The 27,948-nt window shown below is 37.1% G+C and overlaps 2 protein-coding genes across 2 annotated transcripts in view; one reads left to right on the top strand and one right to left on the bottom strand.

The window, feature by feature from the left end:
• Positions 1-27,948, top strand: part of LOC129767136 (uncharacterized) — a 72,197-nt gene that overhangs the window by 10,625 nt on the left and 33,624 nt on the right. The gene's annotated exons all lie outside the window — the stretch shown is intronic.
• LOC129768677 (microfibril-associated glycoprotein 4-like) lies at positions 13,011-14,525 on the bottom strand. Its single transcript, XM_055770461.1, has 3 exons — positions 14,388-14,525; positions 13,659-14,327; positions 13,011-13,595 (listed from the first exon to the last, which is right to left on the bottom strand). The coding sequence occupies exons 1-3, from the start codon at positions 14,510-14,512 to the stop codon at positions 13,466-13,468; spliced, it is 924 nt and encodes a 307-aa protein (XP_055626436.1). The 5' UTR covers positions 14,513-14,525; the 3' UTR covers positions 13,011-13,465.

The raw sequence follows: 27,948 nt of genomic DNA, 5'->3' as shown, positions 1-27,948 counted from the left end.
GCATGTATATTTGCAAAGCGGATTTCCACAGGTACATCGATTTTGAAGTCTGTGTTGGGGAAACCGTAAATTGGGCCAATCCAAACATGACAGTTAGGGCGTTTAGATAACGCTTGACATTTTCAATTATTCTATTGTTCATTTCATGAAAAATAACATTTTATTAATTGTGATAGACGCGTAAAAATATTTCCTGTCAATTGATGCAAACATCTTTACGATCTATTAAGAAATGTTCGAGTTATAAGCATTCGAAATACGAGTAGGGTTAGCAGTAGCGGCAGAAGAAATGTGTGGGAAAAAAGGAAGTTCTTCCAGTTTTCATGAATTTAAACCGTTTAGAGATTAGCGAATTGTAATGTATAGCATATCAAACTAATCTTAGAGAATTTCTGTTTTGATTGGTATGCAAATAATGAGAACTCGTTCACAGTGAAAATAGTTATTAACGTTAACTTTATTTCATAAAAACGTGACGTTTTCTGATTTGACATCCTTCCTGAAAGATGTAGTTCTACGTCAAAATGCTGGATAAATTTCCTGTCTAATGGTATGTAACATAACATATGTCGGAATAACGTAACGTTTGAGTAATATTTTGAAAACTCTTAATGAATCGTTACATTTTTCGTAGAGTGACCCCCCTATATGGAAATCATAGACATAGTCCTATGTCAAAAAATCCCAGAGTGTCAATTTTTGACAAAACATTTTTTTTTGAGATGACAGTAGATCTCGACAATTTTTTTTTCATGCAATTTTGAAACATTTGGCTTCAAAAATGTTTTTGTTTTTTAAAAGCCCGATTTGCTCCCCCCTTGGGTATTTTTTCGATTTTCAAAAAACTCAAACTTTGACCGCTTTGCGCCACTCTCCCTTAAGTCCGATTGAGCTGATATTTTGCATAGGGTGTTTTTTCGAGGTGATGAACATTTTTTATGGGGTAACTTTTTGAAATTCAGGATGAGCATTTTGATTGGCATTGGATTGGAATTTTTCAGGTAAACATCGACTCGCTCCGGTACAGTTGAACCTCACGTGATAACTTAACAATATTATATTTTACCATACCTGTTTTGTTACCGCTTCCGAAGTGATTTTCAAATTGATTCAATAACGGTAGATCTTCCAGTGACGTTTAGCAGTAATAAGTTTCTTCCATAGGAAGGCAGCTGTCATAGCAAAGCGAGTCTCTAAAGTCTCTTTGGTTTGAGCAATCCTGATTGGGGCCCCAAAAATAGTTTCGCTCGTTGTAAATTGGGAAACTACTGTGGGGATTTCACGTATGTTGTCACCTTTGCGTTCTGCAGACACTTCGGAAATAAAACTTTGGTTGATTTTTATTATCGTTGCGCAGAAGGCGGTCTGTTTGTTGCTTGATTTTCCTGGCAGTTTTCTTCCAAACGGGTAATATACTATTCGCTGCGCGAAACGCTTTGTGGGAAAATGCGCTTTTCCAGGCAACGGTTGGTTGTAATTTATTTCCCTTTGAAATTTTCTCTCGAGAGAACCATTCCGATTGGCGCTAATCGGCTTAGCTCGAGTGCTCTTTTCCGCGGTCCCTTCGTGGCATCACACAAATGTTGACGCGTTGACGCCTGCACGTGTGGGTACGCAAAGGTAACAAATATGAGCCGACAGCATGGCGCATAAAAATGGATCAAGTGGGAAATGAGAAGCGGTAGAAACGTTAGCGGCACCACCGCCCACTTTATTTAATGAAGGTGCGTTCCGTCGTTGATGTGCGTGTATGATGCGTGTGTGTGTGCGTTTGATGGGATGATATTCTTCTTGGGTTGTTTTCTTTCGTGAAAACAAATTTTGGGATTACTGTGTGCTGGAGGTGTTTGAAAAACGTGATGAAGAGACACACGAATGGGCAGCTTGAGTTGTGAAAAGTTGTTTGTTTTGTTTTCCCCCTCCCGTTCCGCTCGCCTTTCTTTTCTCACAGTGCATGGGAACTGTAATGGTCTATAAAATTTTGATTATGGATACACATTCGGGGATGAAGTGGGAGGAGTTGGAGGAAGATGAGCAAATATTTCCGCATTTGCTGTACGGGATTACTGCGAGAAGGATACCGCTTGAGTTCCTCCCCGGAAGGTTTTACTGCGCTTTGCGGTGTACTTGAGATGTACGTTATTTATCAAGGATGGCGATTTACGGCAGACGTTTATTGTGCTCACTTCCGCAAAGCTAAACACTCAATAAAGGCGTTCGTGTTTCGAGCAATCGACACAGCAAATTGATATTAATACCGACAGGAAATTAAATACATTGTACGGGTATCAAGAGTGGTCTTAATGCTTTGCAATAGCAGGATTAAAACGAGACGATGCAGCAGATTGTGCAGTTAGGTTTCTTCATCGTTTCGGAGTAAAAGCTCCTAATGGGGTTTCTGTCACTTGCGGTCAGAAATCTGTCATGTTCGATGAACTTTCCGTGGGGAAAGCTGCCAAAAACTACCAAATTTTCAACAACTTTAGATAAGTTCATTTTGTTGCCACAGCGGCTGCCACCGCTTCTGTCATTTTTTGACGCCAGCTAAGTGTACACAATCGCTCACTCGCACCCTCTCTTGGGCCGAACCAGAAACTAGCGCGACTCGAATGGACACGCGTCGCGAACGCTAATGGTTGTTTTATGATTGTTTTCGGGAAAGTTTCCGGTTCGATATGAATATCGCATCGCAGAGTTTGGTCGCTCTCGTCAGTAGTGCGCCACGTGGGTGGACCGATCAACACGGTCCCAGAAGAAATGTATGTATACCGAAATGATAAACAAAAAAATAAAACGAAAACTAAAAAAAACCGGTAACTCGCAGTCGCTTCATGGTGCGTGTCCCACCCGCCGCTAGCTGTGCCAGCTGTGACGGTGTAAATCCCGAACAGTCCGGGAGACCGGGAACAGCAGTGCTGTCAATTCCCGTGTTTTATCGAAATGAAAAGGCTGCATTGATTCGAATTATCGTTCCGCAGGTTCCCCATTTGGATGGGGAGTGATTTATCTGGCGTTATCTTTCTTGCATTGTCTAATAAAGTTGATGGTCATAATTGTGGAGTTATGTTTATTGGATTTGTCCAATTTGGGCGGTGTTTATCGTCTATTAGAATAAGTGCACCATGAGCAAGAATTTGAGTAATTTGATTAATGGAGAAGATAACATCTGAATTGAGTGGTTGAATAATGCGGCGCTATGATTATTTTCCTTTGTTTTCACCTAGGCTTTCAAGATTTTATCTATGCGTTTAATGTATTACATTTTAGTCGTAGATAATGATTTTTTATCGTAATGCTCGAGTCGCATCCTATAGGGAACGATCATGGGTGGTTGGATCAATTTCGTGGTGGTGGTCAAATTAGAGCAAAGTGCCATATATGCGAGCATGATTTTTTTATCCATGGCAAATGAATGAATTGTCATCATCATTTCACAAATTTATGATAAAGTTTTAGCATCCAGGTGATGATAATGTTGGTTCAGCTATTTATTCTTACAAATGGAGCGCTCTCGTTGAGGATTACGGAATAGGTAGGTGAATTTAAGTTTCTCTTCGCAACACAGAGGATACGGACATCCTTGTTAAGGTGGCCGTACACTGTTTGCCCGGAGGTCAAATATTTGATATTTTTTGACAGATAAGGTTTGATTTGATATTTGTACAAACACTATTTTGTTTGCCACTCTTCAATTTTCAACAGTAGTAAACAATATCAAACACTGAACATGGAAAAAATCAACTGAAATATTCAAGGTAACCTAACCATGTACCGACAGGTTTGAAGAACAGACTGATAATACTGAAGACTGAAAATATTTTAGGCATCCAATAATTGAATATTTGCTTGTCGTGTTTTGTGTAGAAAATATTTGATCAGTACACGTTGACCAAATTTTATCTGTCAAAAAGAGTCAAATATTTGGCTTCGGTCAAACAGTGTATGAGCACCCTTAGACTGTTGTTTTAGCTCCGATGCACACTTACGGGATCGACGTTTATGGAGGGAAGGACAGCTAAACACCACTAAAGTGGCTAGCACAAAAATCCGTTAAGCAGCAAATACCAGTAAAGACCACCAAAAGCAGTAATCTTCGCCGCAGCACTGCAAATGCAAATGGCATATATGCGAAGCACATCAGCCGAAGATGAAACTCGTTTCATTATACAGTCTCGTATTCTTATTTACACAGAGTGCAGATGCACTGGATGTGAGTGAAAAGATTGCTTTCGCGAATAAACCAATCAGAACGTGGGATTCCCGATTGTTTGAGATTTTCCAATTGTTGGATAGTTTTAAAAAATACTAGCTGACCCGGAAAAATTTCTCTCGCCCAAAATTAATTTTTCGTTATCACATCCACGTTTTCTTATTAAGCGCACATTCATGGGTCCAATCGCAGAACTGTTCATTGATTGATCTTTTAATCTACCCTTTGAAATTATCTTTTAGTATAAATTTCCTAGTACTTCTACCAAACGCTTCATTATAATATCAGTTTATTTTCAAACACAATTCTCGAAGATTTTTCATCCACTTGCAAATAACATGTTTCTGCGTTACATGGAATAAATGTTTGATACAGAAAATATGATAGAATAAAAAGAGCCAATTCCTTTCTCGAGTTTTGCTCTTATAAACACATTCGACGATCCATTTTTATTTATATACACTTGACAAAAAAATTAGAGGAACAGAGTGCGAAGTCGGAAATTTTGAATGATTTTTGACATGCTGTATCTTCGTGAAAAATCAACGCATATCGATGGGAGGCGCAAAATTTTGAAGCTACAACTTTCAGGAATTAGAATATTTTACGTACATATTTTTATTTTGGTGTGTGTAGGTGTAGTGGGCAACGATATCGGGAAGAAATGAAAAATCGATTTTTCTTTCTGTTTTCAAGAATATTCTGAACCAACACAATTTTTTGCCAACCAACCGTGAACCGCAAATCGGATGGCAGTTTTGAATACTCCAATAAATTCTGCACAAGGATATTTGTTACTTTGACGGAAAAAAAAATTATTTAAGTTTTTTTTCATCGATTTCAAAAAAGTGTCAAAAACAGGATTTCCATAGTGCTTTACAAAATCCACTGTAGTTCTGCAAATATCGCAGTAAGTTGTAATGTTTGCAGGCAAATTTTTAGCATAGTCCATTCCCTCAACATCTGGGAACGTTTGATATTGATACGTTAGCCGATTTTTCAAAGTTTGGAGTAAATTAGAGGAGCATTTAATCGCAATTGTATCAGAAGTACAAAATCCTGCGCGACTCTCAGAACGAACGATTCGTAACCTTCGTTTTCATGCGTTTCTAGGTACAAATATTGTAAGGAGTGATGATACTCACAAATATTCATACGCATTTCCACACATACACGCACTCTTGACCCACAAACTCATAAAGACGAAAGTTACGAATCGTTCATTCTGAGAGTGTGTATGATTTTATTTTATGATTTTACGATTTCCGATTAAATGCTCCTCTAATTTATTCCAAACTTTGAAAAATCGGCTAGAAAAAACGGTTGAACGTATCAATATAAAACATTCACAGATGTTTAGGGAATAAACTAGGCTAAAAATTTGCCTGCAAACATTAGAACTTACTGCGATATTTGCAGAACTACAGTGGATTTTGTAAAGCACTATGGAAATCCTGTTTTTGGCACTTTTTTGAAATCGATGAAAAAAATTTAAATATTTTTTTTTCGTCAAAGTAATAAAATAATAATATGTGCAGAATTCATTGGAGATTTCAAAACTGCCTTTCGATTTGCGGTGCGGTGGTTGTTTATTGAATTATTCATAATCAAAGACGAAGGGGTAATTTTTCATTCAAACTTAAATATCTCTGTGTGGAAAGGTCCTACAGGAACGTTCTTGGAACCAAAAAAAAACTGATTGATGAGGTTAATTGGATTTGTTGTTGAGCTGGTTGGCCATTTTCCTTCAGAGATTGCCGAAAATTTTCAATTGTCTTGTTTGGTTGGAATATGTTTGGTTGAAATATGTGTATTATTTTTATGGTACTCCCTCTCTTTTTCAGAGGAGGGGGGTGTGTCATACCATCATAGAAACATTTCTTATACCCAAAAACCCTCACATCCCAAACTGGGCTCTATTTGGTTGATTAAATAGTTCTCGAGTTATGCAGAAGATTGTGTTCATTTCTATGGTAATACAACAAACCACAAAATGGTGGATTACATATTTTCTCAAAATCCCATCAATATGGGTATCAAATAGAAGAACTAAACTAGTAGAACTCAGTTATACATGAGAAATGCAAATCCAAAATGGCCGCCATAACATTATGGCGATATGCATTTTTTTCAAAACCCAATCAATATGGGTATCAAATGAAAGGACTTGTAGAACACAGTTATTTATAAAAAATATAAGTCCATGGTGGCTGCCACCACAAAATGGCGGATTGGGTATCAAACGGTTACATTCAACTTGACCTGTTTGCATGTATGTTACGTATGTCTGTAGGATTGTCTCACATTAATAAAAAATTTGCCCCGTTACTTTCGATTTATTGATCTGAAATTTGGAAAAAAAAACCTTCATCTCTGCTGTCATTCTAATACTGTGTATTCCTTTATCTTGAAAAATCCAATTTGGCCGCCGCTAAAAAAATGGCTGAATGACTTGACTTGGAGAACACACTAAATTATGAACAACATAAATTCAAAAAGGTGTATGTATTTTTTTGTAATATTTTCAATATCGGTATCTTATGAAATGATTTGACTAATAGAATACAGAACATCATGAAAATATCCCGAAGAAAATTAGATAAGAAATAAAAATTAAAAAAAATGTTGAATGATTTTTTTAGAGCATACATATAATGTACTAAAAACTAGAAAATAAAAAATCTTATTTATTTTTTTTTATTAATCCGATTATTTTTACAGGCTCAGTTACATAAGTTTAGTGGAGCCAAACTCTTAACTATATTTCAACTAGCATATATCAACATGTTGTTTCCTTAATTCTATGGTTAATGAAATAGGAAACCGATTACTCGCGGTCGACTTGAGTTTAGAAGGGTGACACATTTTCATTAGGAAAAGGATGGGATGTAAGGAGATGTGTGTTTACACTCGCACTCACATTCACATTCACATTCACATTCTCATTCACACTGACACTTCACACTCAATTCTTAAAACTATCCTTACATTTAATATGAGTCTACAATTTAACTAATTCTAATGTTAGTAGGAAGGGAACCGATAGCTCGCGAAGGACGAAAAGGAGGGGAAAAGGATGTATGAACAATCACACTCGAAGATCGATAGCTTTAAGGAAAACATATATTTGGGACATGTAATCAAGGTCTAACCGAGCCAACACATCTCTCACCGGCACATTGGACTGCTTTCCTCCAGCCCGAAGGGAGTTTTCTAAATTCGATCTGGCGGCAAGATACAACTCGCACGACCAAACAACGTGTTCGATGTCGTGGTAACCATGGCCACAACCGCAGAGATTGCTGTCGGCAAGATTAAAACGAAAAAGCAGCGCGTCTAACGAACAGTGATTGGACATGAGTCGGGAGAAGGTGCGAATAAAGTCCCGACTCAAGTCCAGACTTTTGAACCACGGATTGAGGCTAACCTTAGGGATAATTGAGTGGAGCCACCGGCCCAATTCATCTTCGTTCCATTTGCGTTGCCAGTTAACGATGGTATTTTTACGAACTAAAGAATAAAATTCATTGAAGGCGATTTGACGCTGATAAATTTCGCCTTCAATTGCACCTACCTTTGCTAATGAGTCAGCCCTCTCATTACCCGGAATTGAGCAATGTGAAGGGACCCAGACAAAGGCAATGACATAACAGCGTCTGGATAAAGCACTCAAAATTTCTCGTATTCTCTCAAGGAAGTACGGCGAGTGCTTTTCCGGCCTCACTGAACGGATAGCTTCGACAGAGCTCAGACTATCCGTTACAATGTAATAGTGTTCAACAGGTCGTGAGGCGACGCTGTCCAGCGCCCAATGAATTGCTGCCAATTCAGCAATATACACTGAGCAAGGATTCTGAAGACTGTGTGAGGTGCTAAAAAATTTGTTGAACACTCCAAATCCTGTGGACTCATTCATAGAGGACCCATCAGTAAAGTACATATTATCACAATTGACACGCCCATACTTTGCTTCGAAAATCGTAGGAACGATCCCCGATCGATGATAATCTGGAATTCCATGGATATCCTGCTTCATGGACAGATCAAAATGCACAGAGGAATTGATGTAGTCAGGAAAACAAACACGGTTGGGAATATACGAAGAAGGATCAACCTGCATGGAGACGAATTCATGATATGAGCTCATGAATCCAGAATGAAAATTTAGCTCGATCAGCTGCTCAAAATTTCCGATCACCAATGGGTTCATAACCTTACACCGGATGAGGAACCGAAGAGATAATAAATTGAAGCGATCTTTTAGTGGGAGTACGCCTGCCAAAACCTCGAGGCTCATGGTATGCGTTGAGGGCATACATCCCAACGCAATACGGAGACAAAGATACTGAATTCGCTCGAGTTTAATGAGGTGTGTTTTGGCAGCTGATTGAAAACAGAAACTGCCATACTCCATCACTGAGAGAATAGTTGTTCGATATAACATTATAAGATCTTCGGGATGGGCTCCCCACCAGGTGCCGGTAATTGTACGGAGATTTACATTTTTTACTCAGATACCTAATATGGGCCCCCCAAGTACATTTGGAGTCGAACCAGACCCCAAGATACTTGAATGACATAGCATGAGTGATCGGTTTACCCAAAAGTTGAAGCTTTGGTTTTGCTGGTCTATGCTTCCTAGAAAAAACCACCATCTCTGTTTTCTCCGTGGAGAATTCAATCCCTAGCCCAATGGCCCAGGTTGAAAAATTGTTCAAAGTATCTTGTAAGGGTCCTTGCAGGTCGGATTCGTTTGATCCTACGACAGACACCACTCCATCATCTGCAAGTTGTCTTAGGCTGCAATTTTGTGTAAGGCAATTGTCGATGTCACTTACATAGAAGTTGTACAAAAGGGGGCTTAAACATGAGCCCTAGGGGAGGCCCATGTAAGAGACCCGACTTACTGCCGAATCTCCGTGAGAAAAGTTCAAATGTTTCTCACAAAGCAAGTTATATAACATATTATTCAATAGAGGCGGCAGACCCCGAGAGTGTAATTTGTCCGACAAAACCTCTATTGAAACAGAATCGAAGGCCCCCTTTATGTCCAAGAATACTGAAGCCATTTGTTTTTTTTCGGCGTAAGCCATTTGAATTTCTGAAGAAAGCAACGCAAGACAATCATTCGTCCCCTTGCCCCTGCGGAACCCATATTGTGTATCTGAGAGTAGGCCATTCGTTTCAACCCATCGATCAAGGCGAAACAAGATCATTTTCTCCAACAATTTCCGTATACAAGACAGCATTGCTATTGGGCGGTACGAATTGAAGTCGGACGCGGGTTTTCCGGGTTTTTGAATAGCTATAACTCGTACTTGTCTCCAATTATCTGGAACAATATTATGCTCCATGAACTGATTGAATAAATTCAACAAGCGATGTTTTGCCACATCAGGGAGGTTTTTCAACAAGTTGAACTTAATTCGATCCGATCCCGGAGCAGAATTGTTACATGAAAGGAGAGCAAGAGAGAATTCTACCATCGAAAACTCAGAATCAAGATCGCACCTATCTTGTGGTATATTTCGAACAATTTTTTGCACGGGAGCGGAATCGGGACAAACCTTTCGTGCAAAATTAAAAATCCATCGATGTGAATATTCTTCGCTTTCATTCGTTGAAGAGCGATTTCTCATGTTTCGAGCCACTTTCCATAATTTTTCATTGACGTTTCTCGTGACAAACCTCCCACGAAATTTCGCCAATAAGCACGTTTTTTCCCTTTGATCAAATTTTTGAACTGATTCTCAAGGGCTAAATACGTTTGAAAATTTTCAGGAGTTCCACGTTTCCGAAAAGCTTTAAATGCATTCGATTTTTCTATATAAAGCTTGGAACATTGGCTATCGCACCATAGATTGGGAGGCCTTCGGGAAATGGTGGAACCTGGAATGGGTTTCGTTTGAGCGCGAACTGCGCTGTCATAGATCAAACGAGAAAGGAAGTTATACTCCTCCAATGGAGGTAAAAAAAATCTTATATTGCAAGGTATCAGAACCTGACGGAATATCAACAACCTACGGATAACGCGTAGTTCACTCCATGATTCTAATGTGGGAGCAAAATTCAACATTGGCGAATTTGGATACGTACATACATAGCAAAAGTGAAATGTTTTGAGGACGTTTTTTTAACGTCGGTGAAAACAGCTTTGCGAGTGAAGCTGACCTAATGAAATCCGCGTAGATATGATCCGTTAGTGCTGGTGATGAATATAACGGTATTCATGCGCTTCGTGTTGATGATGGACGTAATCTTCTGAGTCAACTACCGGCTTAATTGTGGAGAAGGCATTACGGTTTCTCATGAGGTTTTTTCCGTTTGAAATGTAACGATGTATATCTATCAAAATAATCCTGAAAATGTGTATGAAAGGTTTGATACACTTTTGGTTTTTAATAATTCAAACATCGTACTTACTCCACAGATACGGGAACTCGTATTCGGACAGCATTTCATCGAGCAACGCATTTTTAGTTTCCACTTTCCCTGATATAATATTTTTTCGAACGAAATAAAAACAAACGAAGTCGAAGTCACGTAAATGTTTACTCCTGCGATTCGATAAACGAAGAGTTGCCAGATGATTTTTAAAAAAGTCTGTAAAAATATGTGAAAGTCTATTAAAAACGTGAAAATGTCTGTAAAAGTGTGCGGATCTATAGAAATTTCTTTTAACATTAATTCTCACAGATTCAATAATACTTTCTACATCGCATGTGAGATTGTCTTTTGTACATTATTGTTTATTTTGTATATGTATATTTTGTATGTATACAGTCATTCCATGCCAAACCGATAAAGTAGTTCTCAGGTTTCGATAAAAAGTGGTAGTTTTTTTCTTTATTGCAAAACATTAGACCCGTATTATCTACATTCTATATCTATATTTTTTATATTTTCTTGAAAGATGAGGATGTTTTACATAACATATCTCGATTTCAGAGACGGTATTTTTTTTTCGTTTTTGAGTTATGATTTTTCAAAGTTAACCGGTGGTCCGAAAAATCATTTCTCCCCTTGAGAGCCACATTTCCGTTTTAGGGTGGTCCGAAAAATCACCTTTTTCACTTTTTTTCTAAAATGACTTTTTTCAAAAATTCATAAGTTTCGAACCACTGAATGGATTTAAATCAGTATACCGGATGAAAGCCAATGCGCCAGCCTTTTATTGAAATATATTGAACTTGCGAAAGCCGTGGATTTTATTTTCGCAATTATTGATTGTAGTCGTTTTTTATTGTTTTCATGGGTTTGGGCTAGAGGGCGCTATATATTTTTATATTTTTTACTGGAGGCTGAGGATTTGTCGGCCACTGAGCGATCACTGATCACGATATCACTGCGGTGTGATCTATTTTGCGCACGTATCCAATGTGGTGACACCGGCAGTTAGGCGCTTGTTTGCGCACGTAACTTCTGTGGTTAAGCCGGACGGAAAAGTGTTGAAGAATGACTCAAACAATAGGTCCAACGTCATGTGTATTGATATAAACTAAATATTAAAACTTTTTGTGTATTAAAACTATGGAAAAATGTCATACGGTGAGTCAAATATCTTTGATGTGATGAATATCAATTCATTTTTCATAAGCCTGTGAAATATTGTTATATCCAAAAAGTCCGCAACAAAAATAAAAAGTATTTTACAGATATTTCTGTAAATTTACAAATATATCTGTAAATCTGGCATCTCTGGGGATCTGAGAATTTATTATCGCCCCCTAAAACCTGTATATGCAAAGTTTGGTTCCGTTTTCTTGATTAGTTCTCGAGTTATATAGAAATTTGTGTTTCATTTGTATGGCAGCACCCCCCCCCCCCCTAGAGAGGGGGGAAGGGTCTCGAACTATTATAGGAACCTTCCCCGACCCTGAAAACCCCACCATATCAATTTTCATGTCGATCGGTTCAGTAGTTTCCGAGTCTATAATAATCAGACAGACAGACACACAGACAGACAGACAGAAAGCAATCCATTTTTATAGATATAGATAAATTATAAATATGGTCCCTCCCTCACTTTTCCTCTCCCATGACCATTCATCGTTCGATCGATCTAAGGTGTATTTACCATGGAACGAACTTTCTTTTCTTACACACTCAACTCAGTGTTATTTTGACGTGGGACTACATCTAACCGGAACCGGGTAAAATGAAAACCTAAACACAGAACAAAAATAGATTTCGAATGCTTATAACTCGAGAATTTCTTAATAGATAGGAAAGATGTTTGCATCAATTGATAGAAAATATTCCTACGCATCTATCACAATTAATAAAAGATGTTTTTCCTGATATAAACAATTGAATAAATGTAAAATGTCAAGCGTTTTCTAAACGCCCTAAATGCCCCGTTTTGATAGAACTGATTTACGGATTCCTCAACACTGTCATCAGAACCAAGCCGCCTGTAAAAAATGGTATTGCAAATATATGATTTGGGAGAACTTTCGTTTCCAATGATATATGTTTCCTAACATAGTCATAACAACCAAGATGCCTGGGTGCAATTTGGGGGAACTTTTGTTCCCACCAGCATATGGTCCCTAACACAGTCATCAAAACCAAGGTACCTTGTGAAAACAGCCCTGTAAATACATGCAAGTTGGGGGAACGTTTGTTCTCACCGACAAATGTTCCCTAAAACGGCCACCAAAATCAAGGCATCTTACATTATATGGCGTTTGTTCAAATTCTTTACTTACACAGGAAATATGTTGAATTCAATTGAATTCGAAAATTGTTTCATTTAATCAATACATACAAATGATTACTAAGCCAACAGTAGCCCCACGTCAATCTTGCGGTTATATTATATATATAACCCACCCATTTTTTCTTTTTGATTTGTAGTGAAATAAATGGTACTCTCTCTCAGAGGTTTCATGTTTTTTTAGTCTTGAATGCAAAGAATCTTTGCATATTTAATTTCGTAGTCCTTACTTCTACTCTTCCAGTATTGAAAAATTATTCCAATATATCCACAAAAATCTGTAGTAGAAAATCCTTATCAGAAAACAATATATTTAAGATTCTTTCGACCTTTATTAGGATATTGATTCTAAACGGAAAATTTAACTATCGTTCATTATTTTAATGTAAAAATATGTTTATTTCTCCCTAAAATGTAATCGTTCATCTGCTTCATGCACACATGCAGTTTCTCCCAGTTTCGTATTCGCAAAGATCCGAATATCCGGATATCAGGTATGCGGCATTCGGCCAAACCAATATCCGTTTCATCACTAGTTACAATCCTCGAGATGAATTTGTTGCTCGAATCATCATGCGGGAGCGTTTCAATCCGTTATCTTCCTTAAATGTCCACCAGCGCATCGATCTTAAGTCATATTTTCTAATATATAATCCATTCAGGTTGCTTAAATAGAAAACGTCATTCGAATGACACGATCATGCAGAGGGTCATATATACGGTTGTTACCTTTCTGTGCAATCCCTATACCACCATGCTCCAATGCGAGTAACGGCACAATTCTTGCCGCTCTTATCGTTGTCCTTATCTAGGGTCGTAAACTTCATACCGATTAACTCACTAAATGAGTCACCCGCAGTTCCGTCAAACGTCCCAAAACTTTTCAGCATAAAACCTTCCTCCGATCCACTCACCATGAAATTGTCATATTTAGCCACTTTAATCTCTCCCTCGAAGTCTTCCATCACAATGTGCAGTTCGTGGCGTTTCGTGTAAGTTAATTCGTGAATCTTGTTCAACCCTAGCCAAAATTCACCTTGCAAATCTCCGAAACCGTTCACGTAATCGTTCCAACCACGATAAAAGGAAACTGATCCATCGTAACGATTCTGTATCACGGTCCAACCGCCACCTTTGTAGTCTTGGTCACACAGGACTTCCATCGGACTGCCGAACCCCACTTGGGGACGTATCTTCCGAAGCCCGGGCCGACGGTCTTCGACATCGCAGGAACGTGGAAATTGGGTGCGAAATTGATCGGCCACCAATTTCAGAACATCGTTCATCACCTCTGCCGGCGGCAATGTTTGCTGCAAGGACGCCACTCTGGTTACCGTTTTTTCGATAGCTCCCTGAGTCCGCTGAAGAGCCGCCATTTTAGAACCCATCGATTGAATGCTGGCTTCGAAACGTTAAATGAGAATATTGAACACATTGGATCGATTGATCGTTACTCACTTGGAATTGATCGCGTCTAAACTGGCCATCGTCAGCTCGTATCCGAAGTCGGCAATACTATTGTCCTCCGAACAGTGCGTGACAATTATTAGTGATAGTTCGAAGAGGAACAGTTTTAGCCACATCCTGGTTGAACTTACGATTGTAACTGAGCCGATTGCGAAGGCAGGAGGTCTCTTTATGCAAGCTATTGTCGGTGAATCCTCTGGTGGGGATTTCCAGCAATGAGTTCCGGGTTCAGATTCTACATTCAGATCTTAGGGTGGCCCTGTTTGTCCGGAGGTCAAATATTAGACACTTTTGACAGATAATGTTTGGTTTGAAATTTGTACAAATAGTGTTTTGTTTGCCACTTTTCAATTATCAACAGTGGCATACAATGTCAAACATCGAACATGGAAAAGAATCGACTGAAATGTTTAAGGTAACCTCACCCTGTACCGACAAGTTCGAAGGACAGACTGAAAAAAAAATTTTAGGCATCCAATATCTGAATATTTGCTTGTCGTGTTGATCAAATTGTATCTGTCAAACAGAGTCAAATGTTTGGCTTCGGTCAAACAGTGTATGAGCACCCTTAGGCCGATTACACATTATGCGGTTTCTGCAGGACCGGTTTATAAAAGAGCCGCTGGGTTTGAAGGACAACTGGATAACAATGTGAAAGAGACCAGTAAGAGTAATAATCTTTATGTTTAAAACAACATACCTAGTATAGTCATAAACACTGGTACATGAGTAAACGTACTCTATACCCGAACTGTAATAGACGTATCTATTCCTTCTTTTCGGGGATTTGACAGTTGTTACTTCTAGTTCATTATTGCGCAATAAATTTTGTAGTATCAGTTGTTTGCAATCATTGACATTTACCAAACAAAAGCCAAAAGCGTTGCGCAAGCGATACGCCGAGAACGCTCACAGAAAAAAAATCAAGGGGTTGCATCTAGGACACGACCGCATATTTTCGACGAAGAACTACGCAATTACATTATGCTATCCATTTGTTTACCACTTCGAATATGATTTTAGAATGCATCAAAATTTTTGTAATAGATTATGTTCTTCGATACAAATAAATTTGATGAACGTCCTTTCACGTTTGGTATGATGCCTAGGACTACAGAAATACATACAGTGAATCAAAAAATTGCCCGTACAGTAGCTGTTCCAATAAAAGATAAGCTTAAACACATATTTAATCTATCAACAAAAATGTCATATTTATTTCGTTTTATAGTAAAACACTCCCTTATGCATATGCATAATTGAAAGCATGTTAGAATTCATTCCACTTATTGAAAAACGATAAAAACAAAAAATTGTTTAAAAAAGACGCCATAAATTGTCCGTACATCTTGAAGAATCGTATCAAGTCGATCGGAAGTACCAAGTCAATACTTGGTATGGCCTCCTTTCGCAGCAATCATACTCTGTAGACGCCTTTTCATAAACAGTGCCAACTTTTGTGTTATTTATTTTTATTTTTTTTCTTCTGCCATTGCATCAGAACCTCCTTCAGCTGGTTCATGTTCTGAATCGGGTGCTCACGGATCTTCCGATCCAAATGGACCCACAAATTCTCAATCGGATTGAGATCGGGTGATTGGGGAGGATGGGGAAGTGTTGACTTGACGTTGTAGATGAGCCATTCCTTGATAAGATGCGACGAATGTTATGGATCATTATCTTGAACGAACTGAATATTGGATCCCTGACCCAACTACTCCGCGCTTGCTTTCAAATGCGTCTTCAAAATGTCCAAGTAAACGAATCGATCCATAGTAGGTTCAATAAACGTCAGGTTTCCAGGACCAGTTGCACTAAACGCACCCCATACCATAACATGACCGCCACCATGCTTGACTGTTGGTCGCACATTTTTTGATTCCAATTCGGTATTCGGTTTACGACATCATCTAACTTGTCCATCAGACCCAAAAATGTTAAACTTAATCTCATCCGTGAAAATCAGTTTCTTCCAGAACTCCTCTGGTTTAACGACGTACTTCTGGGCATACTCCAGGCGCTTCTTCTTATTTTTAGCTGATATGAATGGCTTCTTTCGTACAACGCATCCTCGATACCCTTTGTCATGGAGCACATTCCGTATTGTTTGAGGAGTAACCTTGATGTTGGCGTTTTGTGACAAGCTGTCAGCCAACTTAGGAGCACTCAACTTCGGATTTTGTTTGATTCCCGCAGAAGTATGCGATGGTGACGGTCTGTGAGCTTTGGCTTGCGTCCTCTTCCAGGAGTTGTTTCCAAAGAATTAGTTTTCTTGAAGTTCTGAAGCACATATTGAACAGACGATCGTGGTCGATTCACAATATCTGCAATTTCGGACAAGCTTTTGCCTTAATTTCTCAGATCCACGATCAGTTTGCGAATCTCAACTGGGATTTTACTGTGGGAAACGGCCAGTTCTCTAAAAACAAACGTAGAAATCGTATTGTAACTGAAAATAAACACCAAATTTTGAAGATTTTACCGTTTTTGCAGCTGAATGTACTTGAGCGCATTTCTTTGCTACGTAACGGATGCTGTTTGTGCTGAGTGACAGATTGTTTACATTGCTTGTTTTTGAAAAGCGTAACTGTACGGACAATTTTTTGGTCCGAATTTTTGAACTTTTTTAACTATATTACGATTTCATCGAGCTCAACCATTTTTCTCGGTTATTTTGATGGCTGGGAAATAAAAAAGACATATTTGTTTATAAAATGAAACAGATTTACTGCTGCATAGATTATATTTTATACATACATTTTTGTGCTGCAATATTTGAGGCACTGCTGTACGGACAATTTTTTGATACAGTGTATGTGAACGGAAGAATTGTCAAACGATCATGGTATTTTCATTTTCCTCTGAAATTATTGCGCATCTCATGTTTACGTAGTTCTCGAACCGCGAAGGTTCATTCATCTCTAGTATCTAAAATGACGATTTTCCCAGTCTTTTCAGTTTAAAAGTACGTTTTAGGGGAACATATTCTGATCTGCACAACGACAAGCGAGTACAAATTACTCAACACCAAAAAATACCCCCAACATGCATGTGTTTGTAAAGCGGATTCCTCCAGGCACATTAATTTTGAAGTCTGTGTTAGGGAAACACAGCTCGGTGGGAACAAAAATACCTCCGATTTGCATGTATATTTGCAAAGCGGATTTCCACAGGTACATCGATTTAAAAGTCTGTGTTGGGGAAACCGTAAATCGGACCAATCAAAACTTGACAGTTAAGGCGTTTAGATAACGCTTGACATTTTACAGTTATTCAATTGTTCATCTCCAGAGAAATAACATTTTATTAATTGTGATCTGTTAAGAAATATTCGAGTTATAATCACACAAATCGACAGACAAATGTATGGGAAAAAGGAAGTTCTTCCAGTTTTCATGAATTTAAACCGTTTAGAGATCAGCGAATTGTAATGTGTAGCATATCAAACAAATCTTAGAGAATTTCCGATTCGATTGGTATGCAAATCATGAGAATTCGTTCACAGTGAAAATAGTTATTAACGTTAACTTTATTTCATAAAAACGTGACCTGTTTTCTGATTTGACACCCTTCCTGAAAAACGTAGTTCTACTTCCAAATTTATTACTGATGAGAAGATTTTCAAATCGAAGAATCTTCTGATAAACAGAACGATCGAGTATATGCTTGGTCGTCATGGGAAGCGTCTGAGCTTATCCCGAGAGTCAAAAAAGGCCATCATCCAGCATCTGTGATGGTTTGGTAGGAAGTATGGTAGGCGTATCTGGTGTGAATAGTGTTTTGCTGGAATGTGAGTTTTTTGTGACGATATCCACACAAAAAACGGTAGGATAGAGGATTCCAGAACATGTGTGTAATCCTTGAATGATGTGAAAGTTATCTTGAGCTTTCCTGTTGTACAGAATCCCGCTCAAACCATCCTGGTTTTCCTGGATCCACCACCAAAATTCCTGGTTGAAAAATACTGTTCCTCCTTCCGTAAATACCCAGTACCCGGTGAAACCATCAGGACCATCTGAATTGACCTTTTTTCATCGGTGATTACCTATACATTGGAGAACTTTTCGTTATAGTATATAGCAAAATGTATTCTTTTGGAAACATACCATACCGTAACATACCATGCCCCACTGTCGGTTCATGTGAGCTTTGGCAAATCTCAGGCGTCTTCCGATGTGAGATGGTGTAAGATTGGGAGCTTTAACCTTTTTAGTCCTCTTTATGTGAGGATTTTATACCAAAACTTGACGAATTGTCACCCAAGAAATATTTAAATGCAAATATTCCAAACATTCCGATTTTGAGGTATTCGAAGCTGTTCTAACTAACAGAGAAATAATTAGTTAGACTAATATTTCTAATTTGAATGAAAAAAGTGTTCATTCCGCCTGAAAATCAATTATTATCTTTTACGCTCCCCTGAACTCGTAAACGAAGCTCAATTCACATTGATGGCATTGAGCTTCGTATACGAGTTTACGGGAGCGTCAAAGATAATGATCGAATTTCAAGATAAAACTGCAGCGGCCGTACGTTTTGTTTTCTCTGGGTTTGGATCGATTAATCGACGTCAACTATTCGTTCGCTTCGATTATTGGTTGCGCAGTATTCGTTCGATTAATGATCGATTTCTTTAGGAAGTATTCGATTAATCGATTGATCGAACGATTATCGGGGATCACCGGTCAGATGTCTTTTCTTTCTCGTGAAGAAACCTGTAGAAAATCAAATTTGGAAATCTTTCGTTTTGTGACTACATTATTCAAGCTATTCGATATCCAGCCAACAAGCAGCCATCAAAATCCATTTACATCGGTGGAATCATCATTGCAAGAATCTTCTGGGCCGTCACATACTGACGGTGGAAAACCCTCGGATCAGGAACGGGTAAGCCCCATCAGTCTCCACCTGACGTAGACAGTTGTCTATTAAACACTATATAGGCGAACTTCGATATAACGTACACATTTTCAATGTGTAAAAACTATTTTCGAAATAGGTACTGAGAGTTTCATGCCAATCTCACAGGTTCAACAAAAGTCACTTGGAGACCCGAGTATAGGTTCCCGAATTTTAATTAGAGCATTGGAAACCCCATGAAAACAATCTACTTGTGTACTCTGCATTCTAAATAGGCTGATTATAGTTTCATGTCTGAAACCATAGCCCATAACCATGACTTCCATATGCATTTTTGCATTACATGCTCTGCAATATGGCTGCTGAACAACAAAGGTGCGAGAGGCCATTTTATCTATTTACTCTTAAGATATGATTCAGTTAGAATCTGGAATCTCAGCTTATTTTATACCAGCGGTCGTAGTAGGCGTATCTCAAATATTTTGACAGAAAATTATTTGGAAAAAATATCCGTCGAAATATCTTTCGATGGTGAAAATTTGATCCGTTTCGTTTTGAAAAAGTTGTGCAGGATGGAGAACAAATGTGATTCGTGACATCCACGTTGAATATCCGGCGTGGTCAGGTACTTAAATCACGAATTCGTTGAAGGTGGCTAAATTGACAGTGTATGATGTACTGAAACGTTTTCGAGAACGTGGAAGTGTTGTTCCGATGGATCAGAGGGCGCGTCTTAGTGGAACATACGATCGAAGCCGAGGTGTGACCAAGGTTTTTCGTCACAAACAAGACAATGGACTCGGAAATGTATAGAGGAGAGTGTCTGGAGAAATGTCCGGTGAGATATGGCCAGATTTGGTAAGTTGTTACCACAGTCGAGGGGTGTTTCAGTGGTACCCCGTGACAATGGGATCGATTACATTGAAAAAGACCCTAATCCTCCCAATTACCCACAATTCTGCCCAATCGCAAAATTTTGTGCAATTCTGAAGTGGAATTGCGGAATTGATATCAAAGTGATTCGGGATGCTACACACATGATGAGATCGTGGAATAAAATGGCCGCTTAGGTTGACCAACATAGAAACCAAACTTTGATGGAGGGTATCCGAAGAAAAGTACGAAAACTCTTAAAAACTGTAAAGGAATAAATTTTACAATATTTTTTTCTGAAAGAACAATACATTATGTATATTTTGTAATAAAACATTTTATGTACTTTTAACCAATCCCAAGAAACAACTGATTTTATGATTCTGGATGCTAAATGAATTCAGCTTTAATCAATAGTTTGAAGAGAAATATCATGAGAAAGGTTGTCTTCATCTTCTAGTTGAACTTTTCTTCATTATTTACTCACTTCACCCAAACAGCAACACGAAAAAGTAATATAAGCTATGTTCCTGAGTTCTTTATTATGCTTCGATATAACGTACAATTCGATACAACGTAAAATTTTGAAAGTGAAATGTACGTTATTTCGAAGTTCCCCTGTAATAGATAACGGTAATCAGTATAAACAAAAGTTGCCATCAAAGGTGACGGACACGTTTTGTCCGGATGTCAAATATTTGACATTTTTTGGCAGATAAAGATTGGTTTGAAATTTGTACAAACACTTGTTTGTTTGTCACTCTTCAATTATCAACAGTGGCAAACAATCGGCTTTATTCCCTATTTCTACTTCACGGTGAAAACGAAATGAAGTGTATCCGCGATGACAACGGTATGGTGTCGACATCTGGATACGAAATCAGATTTTCACTAAAACTTTTCATTATAATATACAATTATCTCCAAATAATTGTATAAAAAAGAAATAAAAAAGAAAACAGAGTTTTCCATTCAAACTCAACGCTAATTTGATTCTTAGAAGTTAATTTTCTGACAAAATTTCTATTTTAAAGATGTTTTTTTTTATTCAAGTCGTTTATTTTTATAGGCTCAGTTATATTACAGTTATGTACGTTATATCGAAGTTTACCTGTATATATATTTTCAGGCATTTAGAAATTTTGTAAAAAAATATTACTTTGAGACCCATTCTTGCTCTAATTCAGTTTAAATGAGACGAACTCCTTACTGTATTGTTATTATTATATACATTTTTCCTTAATTCTAATGTTAATAACGTAGAAAACCGATTACTCGCGGTCGACTCGAGTTTAGAAGAGTGACATATTTTCTTCAGTAAAAGGAGGGGATATGGAATTTTAAAGATGTTCATTCTACTTGAAAAACCACTATTTTATTTGACGCATCACTAACTCGTGAAACGTAGTTCAATGGCGTGCCGTTCGTTTTGTTTTCACCGTGAAGTGGAAACCGGAATAAAGTCGAATGTCTGTTGGATACAGAAGCGAATTCAACTTCTATAAGACCACCCTTAAAAAAATTATGTTGTAACACAAACAGTTAGAATTTCTAACAAGATACATTCATACATTGTAGAATGCTTAGAATAAAGTATATTTAACGACAATTTTGTTCAAAAGAGTTGTTTGTTTATTCATTGTGCTTAAATATGATAATTTAAGCTGTCCAGTTTCTAGAAGACCATTTCAAAATTCATAAGTATTATTAATGAAAAATTCAAAACTATTGCCTGATTCACATGTCAATAATTGGCAGCCTTGCTATTTCGGTCAATAACCTGGAAAATTCATGTTGGAATACTATTCACCAAATTCTGTTAAACGGATTTCTCGATATTTTTCCATTTTTTTTTTAAATTACGACCTTGAGCTCTTCAATCGTGGTGTACCGTTTTACTTCAGTGTAGATTTTGTGTACAAGGATCCCCATAAGATTTTCAACAGGATTCAAGTCTGGAGAGGGAGCCAGTCAGTCCAAAAAAATAAGTTTTTGGTCCCTAATCCATTGCTTAGTTTCCTTGCCGGTATGAATAGCAGCATTATTTTGCTGGCATGTAACGATATCCACGCAAAAACGGTAGGAGATAGGATTTCAGAACATGTATGGAATCCTTGATGAATGTGAAAACTATCTTCAGCTTTCCAGTTACACAGAATCCCACCCAAACTATGCACGAGCCTCCACTGAAATTCCTGGTTGAAAAATACTGTTCCTTCTTTCGTAAATCATGCCAATACCCGTTGAAACCATCAGGACCAATCCAAATTGAACTATGTTTCGTCACGTAAGATAACCAAGCGAAGTTAAAAGCAAAAAAAAAGAGGAACTTTTCGTTATGGTATATAGCAAAATGTATTCTTTTGAAAACAACATTCAACATGACATACCATGTCCCACTGTTGATTCATGTGAAACTCAAACGTCTTTCGATGTGAGATGGTGTGAGATTAGAAGTTTTAACCTTTTCAGCCCTCTTTATGTATTTTTTTTACATCGATTAGCATCGATTTGTCCATTTTCTCTATCCGTAAGCAATTTTCCTTTCGGCATTTTCTAGATTTATTAATCAAGCTAACTAAAAACAACGGAAACGAAACTGGTCGTATAGAAACGTACTGTGAAACTGTGAAGGATTGAAGCACATTGTTCTGTAGGTTCAATCAGAAGGATAAAATACGGAAGATGCGAAACTAATTTTTTTTTTCTAATTTAATACATGAGAAGTATAGGATATATTTTTCATATGAAAACAACGCATTAAAAAAGTTGATGGGTCTGAGCCTAGGGGCACGGACGGGATCTTGACATAAGACTATGCTTGTGTGCAGTAATTGCATTTAAATTGAGTTTTTCGTTATTCAAAATCTGTATTTTTTTTTCTTTTGATACATCAAATGGATGCCCTGGAAAACCCGATTCCTGAATGTACTTGCATCCTTTAAACGGGTTAGATGACATAACGTGGTAGAATTCGGTACCGCATTCTGTTCTAAAATGTACACAAAATTACCATTAAAGCCATTGCTACCCTTTTCTTCTGTTTATTCAATCATGCAGAAGAAGACAAAGAGTCATCATGTATCATTTTTAAACACAAGTCTAAATAGTTAAGACCTACATAAATATAAGCCTGAGTCAAATCAATCTATGACTTCAAAAATATATTATAGATAAAATAGCATTATCTCCTTCGTTATCACACTGCCCGGAACATTGTTTGTAATAACTTTATAGCCCTGTAAGATCGCGACTACTCAAGCTATCATAATCTGATTTACGTGGGTATACCCTTTCGATCTACTAAATCAGCAGCCATTTAAATTCATTTATTGCATTTTCACATAACCAAACAACATACTCGATATTATGACATCCTGGACCACAATTACACAAATTGTTATTAGTGAAACCTACACGATAAAAATATGAATTGAGCACAAATTGATTGGACAACATGCAATAGAATATAAAATTAATGCCTATTATCGGTAAATGGAGAATAATTAATTTTACGAATCAACTCACATTTGAGCAACGCCCAAATTTAGGCAAAAAGATTACTCGTTGCGTCGGGGAGGAAGCGAGTGGATAGTTCAATCGAAAGAAAACATACCCAATTAAATCGTCAAATTGTTAACTTTTTTACTATATTCACTGTTCATGTTTCAAGCAAAAAAAAAAAAATCTGGATAAATTTCCTGTCTAATGATATATAACACCACATATGTCGCAATAACAATTTTGAGTAATATGCGGTCGAAAACTCTTAATAAATCGTTACATTTTTCGTAAAGTGACCCCCCTATATAGAAATCAAAGACATAGTCCTATGTCAACATATTGTTTAGTAAATACTTGTTTGATGTTTACAAAATAAAAATCTTGTTCATCTTTCATAATCTCACAAAATCTCCGCTTTTTATGTAAAATTATTCCGACCAGTACGATACCCATGTCCAAATTCAATACGACCGCAAAGGGGTAAACAAAAGAAAGTGCGGACCGGAGAGTCTTATTATGTACGCTTTCATGACGGTTCTCATTTTCAACCATGGAATATTTGGCAGGGATAAAGTAAACAGTATAAAAATCAGGATTGTTTCAGAAAAATCAGAAAAAATTTAGTGTTTGTCAGGATATCAAGGAATGTACCAAAAAGTCTAGGAAACCCTGAAAAATCAGGAAGGTAGGCGTCTCTGTGAATGGAAATGTCGAATATTCTGAACTTCTGAAATAGATCGATCACAACGTGTGCGTCAGTCAACGTCAGTTGTCGACACACTGAACGAGTAACGTGCATAATAGTCGGTTCATTACTGGGTCTTCAACAGCGTGAAGGAAATGTAGAACTTTGCGATGAACAAAGAAGGAAACCTTCAGAATTGTGGGTATATTATGGCGCAGTCTGTTGAAGACGAAACAACAAATGAATACCTAAAGAATGAATAAATAAATAAATAAATAAATAAATAAACAAATAAATAAATAAGTAAATATAAATCTCTATTAATTCTAGAATCTAAACCCAAAATCTGTATTTAGCGTTGGAATTTGAAACAGGTCTGAAAAAAATTACACAAAAATTAATTTTCTATCACCCAGCAGTATTTGTAAACCTTTCTTATGCCCATTTAAGGTAATTTTCGTAGACAAACATAATCAGTTTTAAGTAGAGGAAAAGTTTGAAAAAATTTAAGTGAAATTGGTATCAATTAGTAATGAAATGGATAGTAGTTTGGCCGGATTCCGGATAGCTTCAAGGCCTGATAGCCGGATATCCGGCAGTCGGTTGTTCATCGTAATAATAACCACTGGGTAGTTTTGAGTATTGTTCATACATTATTGTTATGAGTTAATATTAATTTAATTTAAAGAAAAATCTGGCATTTCAGTAATGAAACCTTATTTTTAATTTTGGATTAATGGTTTGGCTATGCTAATTAATTTATTTTGTTATTATTTATGTTGTTTTTCATCATCGTTTATTTTTGTTGGCCTATTTCCGCCACTTCAGTGCCAATCACCGACATCAGGGAGGCGATTACACCTGTTCCTTCCTGTCAGACTCAAAAACTCATGAGCCGGCTGTTACGCTAACCGCACAATCTCTGGCGCCGTCCGTTATTTATGTTGTGTTAATGAGAAATTGTGGATTTTTTCCAATATCCGGTATCCAGCCGGATAGCAAATATTGACCAGATAGGACGGATATCTGTTTCATCTCTAGTATCAATGTTTATTCTATAGTTTCTATGTTTGACTTACTTTATCTCCAAATGGAAGTTCTTCTGAATTTTGTTCTTGAAACATGTTCAAAGTTATGCTAGAAGCTCGAAAAATGCCATAACAATACCAAGTGGAAAGACCGTCCAAGAATATCAGGTTGAAGGCATGCGAAATTGTCGTGGACTGTAATACAAAACAATCCGTACATTGCTTTTCCACAAGCTCCTTTTTATCAAAAAATAAAATTGAGATCCCGAATAAAAACTATCAATGCTACCCCATTTTACGGTACTTATTTGTTTGAAAACTCGCTAGAAACATTTATTCGAAATAATTTATACTCCAAAAACTATTTTTGTACTGTTTATTTTTACATCTTAAAAAGTTACGTTATATCGAGATCAAAGTTACGTTATTCGAGGTTGCTTTATATCGAGGTATGAATGTATAAGGCCTGCGACATGGAATCTACCATTGTGATGTGGAATCTGGAATCGTTGATCTGAAATTAAAAGCTGAAATTCGGAATCTGAAAAAAGAGTTCGCTACCGGAATATTTGCGGTAATCCGATAAGGAACCTTCTCGGATCGCTGTAAAAGCATAGAAAAGCATACAAAACAATCTCCAGATGCTGTGTGCGATATTTTCTTCTTAATTTAAACTATTTGAATTCACCTGTATCTCACCGACAAAACGAAACGACGAGAATTATGAAGATAAGAGTGCGTTAATCAACATCCTTTTTTTCTTTTGACGATGAAGTCCCATCCTATAGTTTTGGAATAATATAGGAATAGCATTTTTTTAACATTAACTTCTGCTCACCTATGAAAGTCGTAAAGGTCGTCTAAAATCAGTGGGCAGTGAGGGGAGGTTCGACCGTTTCGGATCACGCCAATAAAACAAATTACCGTTCTGAATCATATTTCGGACGCTTAAGGCATCTGACGCAGAAAACAGATCTAAACTTTATGCACACGTATTATTTGGTTGATATTTTTAATAAATTAGTTCAATATGCTTTTAAGCTTTCTACTTTGGTACCTATTTGATTGAAAACAGAAAAAAATCATCCAATAAAATGCTTTTAAAATGAAGCGAATAAGAATCAAACTACGGACACTAAATCAAATTTCGGACAGATTGAATTCAAATTTCGAACACTTCGTTTTGTAATTTTTTATACGAAAATTACATTACATTTGATTATATTTTATAGTCAACTGCGAAACACTTACCAAGCAATCACAGTAAACTGTTAACGATGATGAGAACTGATGAAACACGGGAGAAATTTAAATATTTATGAACGGGTAAATTCTACGTGCTCACGCAAAGCAAACGTCAAACACAAATGATAATCAGTAGTGTTGTCAGATTTTTGCCGATTATGTTATAATTCAAATGTAGTTTTCATATGAAATGATAGTGAAACCAAGGGATTACTCTAAAGAAGCAATTGTGATATTAATTTTATAGTTATACTAGCTGACCAGGCAAACGTTGATCTTCCAAATAAATTATTTCTAGTGAATATTTTGGGTGTTGAATAAAACACACTAATGTATTGTAAGTGTGTTTGAATATTTTAACGATCTTTCAAATAAATCGAATGTGACCGATAAAAAAACGAATGAAATGATTTGAACGAAAGGTTATATGATGTTTCTTGGTGTATTTCATTAACGTAACTGACATGTTTGATCTATTAAAAGTTAAACGTCAACTGGAAAAAATAATATAAGTTTGTCGTAAAGTAGAAAAAATCAAAATCAATATTTATTGCTGTCTCCTTGTTAGAAAATACGTGCATGTGATTTTCAACATAGCTTAGTTTATAACAGCTTGGTCTCGTTCATAAATTGGAAAACAGCGATACGCCAGCTAACTTCAATGGAGCTGATTAATCGGCCTGTTTGGAATCGCGTTATTATATCGTTGTCATTCAATCGAGGAGTATTCACATCGGTAATCTAAGTTTCAAACACAGCCATATTGCTTCCTTTATTCATGAATGTTTTTATTACTCTTTACCGATTTGTAGAACTCAGTATTCATATATGCATATGAGTGATCGGATTTTGCAATTCAATCGAAATCGACTTTTACACTCTTAAATTCGTTCGCCTTGTCGCGAAACAATGGTCAAAATAAGTCATCCGTATTTGTGGTTCAATTAACTCTCTATCTGATCGGCATAATTCCGGAAATTATTCTAAATTGTTGAAATTTGAATGAAAATTATTATTCGATTTCGTTTGGATGTTAAATTTGTTTTGAATGTGTTTGAATGCTAAATTTTGCGTGTTTATTCCACCCGAAAAACCATTACTATTTTTGCTTCATAGAAATGTAACATGGAGACCAATGTTGTTTACGTCGAATTGCGTGGCAAGGTTGTCACATTTGCTCAACTCGATTGGACTTGAGCTTGAACTGAATGCAAAATTGCGCTTTTTCCATTCAACAGAATACAACCAACAATATGTGGGGACGAATACGATCGAACTTCATTTTGTGTTTGAACACACGCGCAATGTCATGACAATGCATTGCGCTTTGGCCTGGCTATAACTAAAGCTGTGTTGG

The sequence above is a fragment of the Toxorhynchites rutilus genome, chromosome 2 (genome assembly GCF_029784135.1).
Source record: "Toxorhynchites rutilus septentrionalis strain SRP chromosome 2, ASM2978413v1, whole genome shotgun sequence".
NCBI lineage: Eukaryota > Metazoa > Arthropoda > Insecta > Diptera > Culicidae > Toxorhynchites > Toxorhynchites rutilus.
Note: the sequence above shows the minus strand (reverse complement) of the source record. Positions and strands in the feature narration are given on the sequence as shown.

Bases quoted from the DNA above. Each gene is read 5' to 3' on its own strand.
- LOC129768677 (XM_055770461.1), bottom strand. From the start codon at position 14,512: ATGTGGCTAAAACTGTTCCTCTTCGAACTATCACTAATAATTGTCACG. The intron at 14,328-14,387 runs GTGAGTAACGAT...TTTCGAAGCCAG, and splicing joins TTAGACGCGATCAATTCCAA to CATTCAATCGATGGGTTCTA. The intron at 13,596-13,658 runs GTAACAACCGTA...TTTCTATTTAAG, and splicing joins TATAGGGATTGCACAGAAAG to CAACCTGAATGGATTATATA.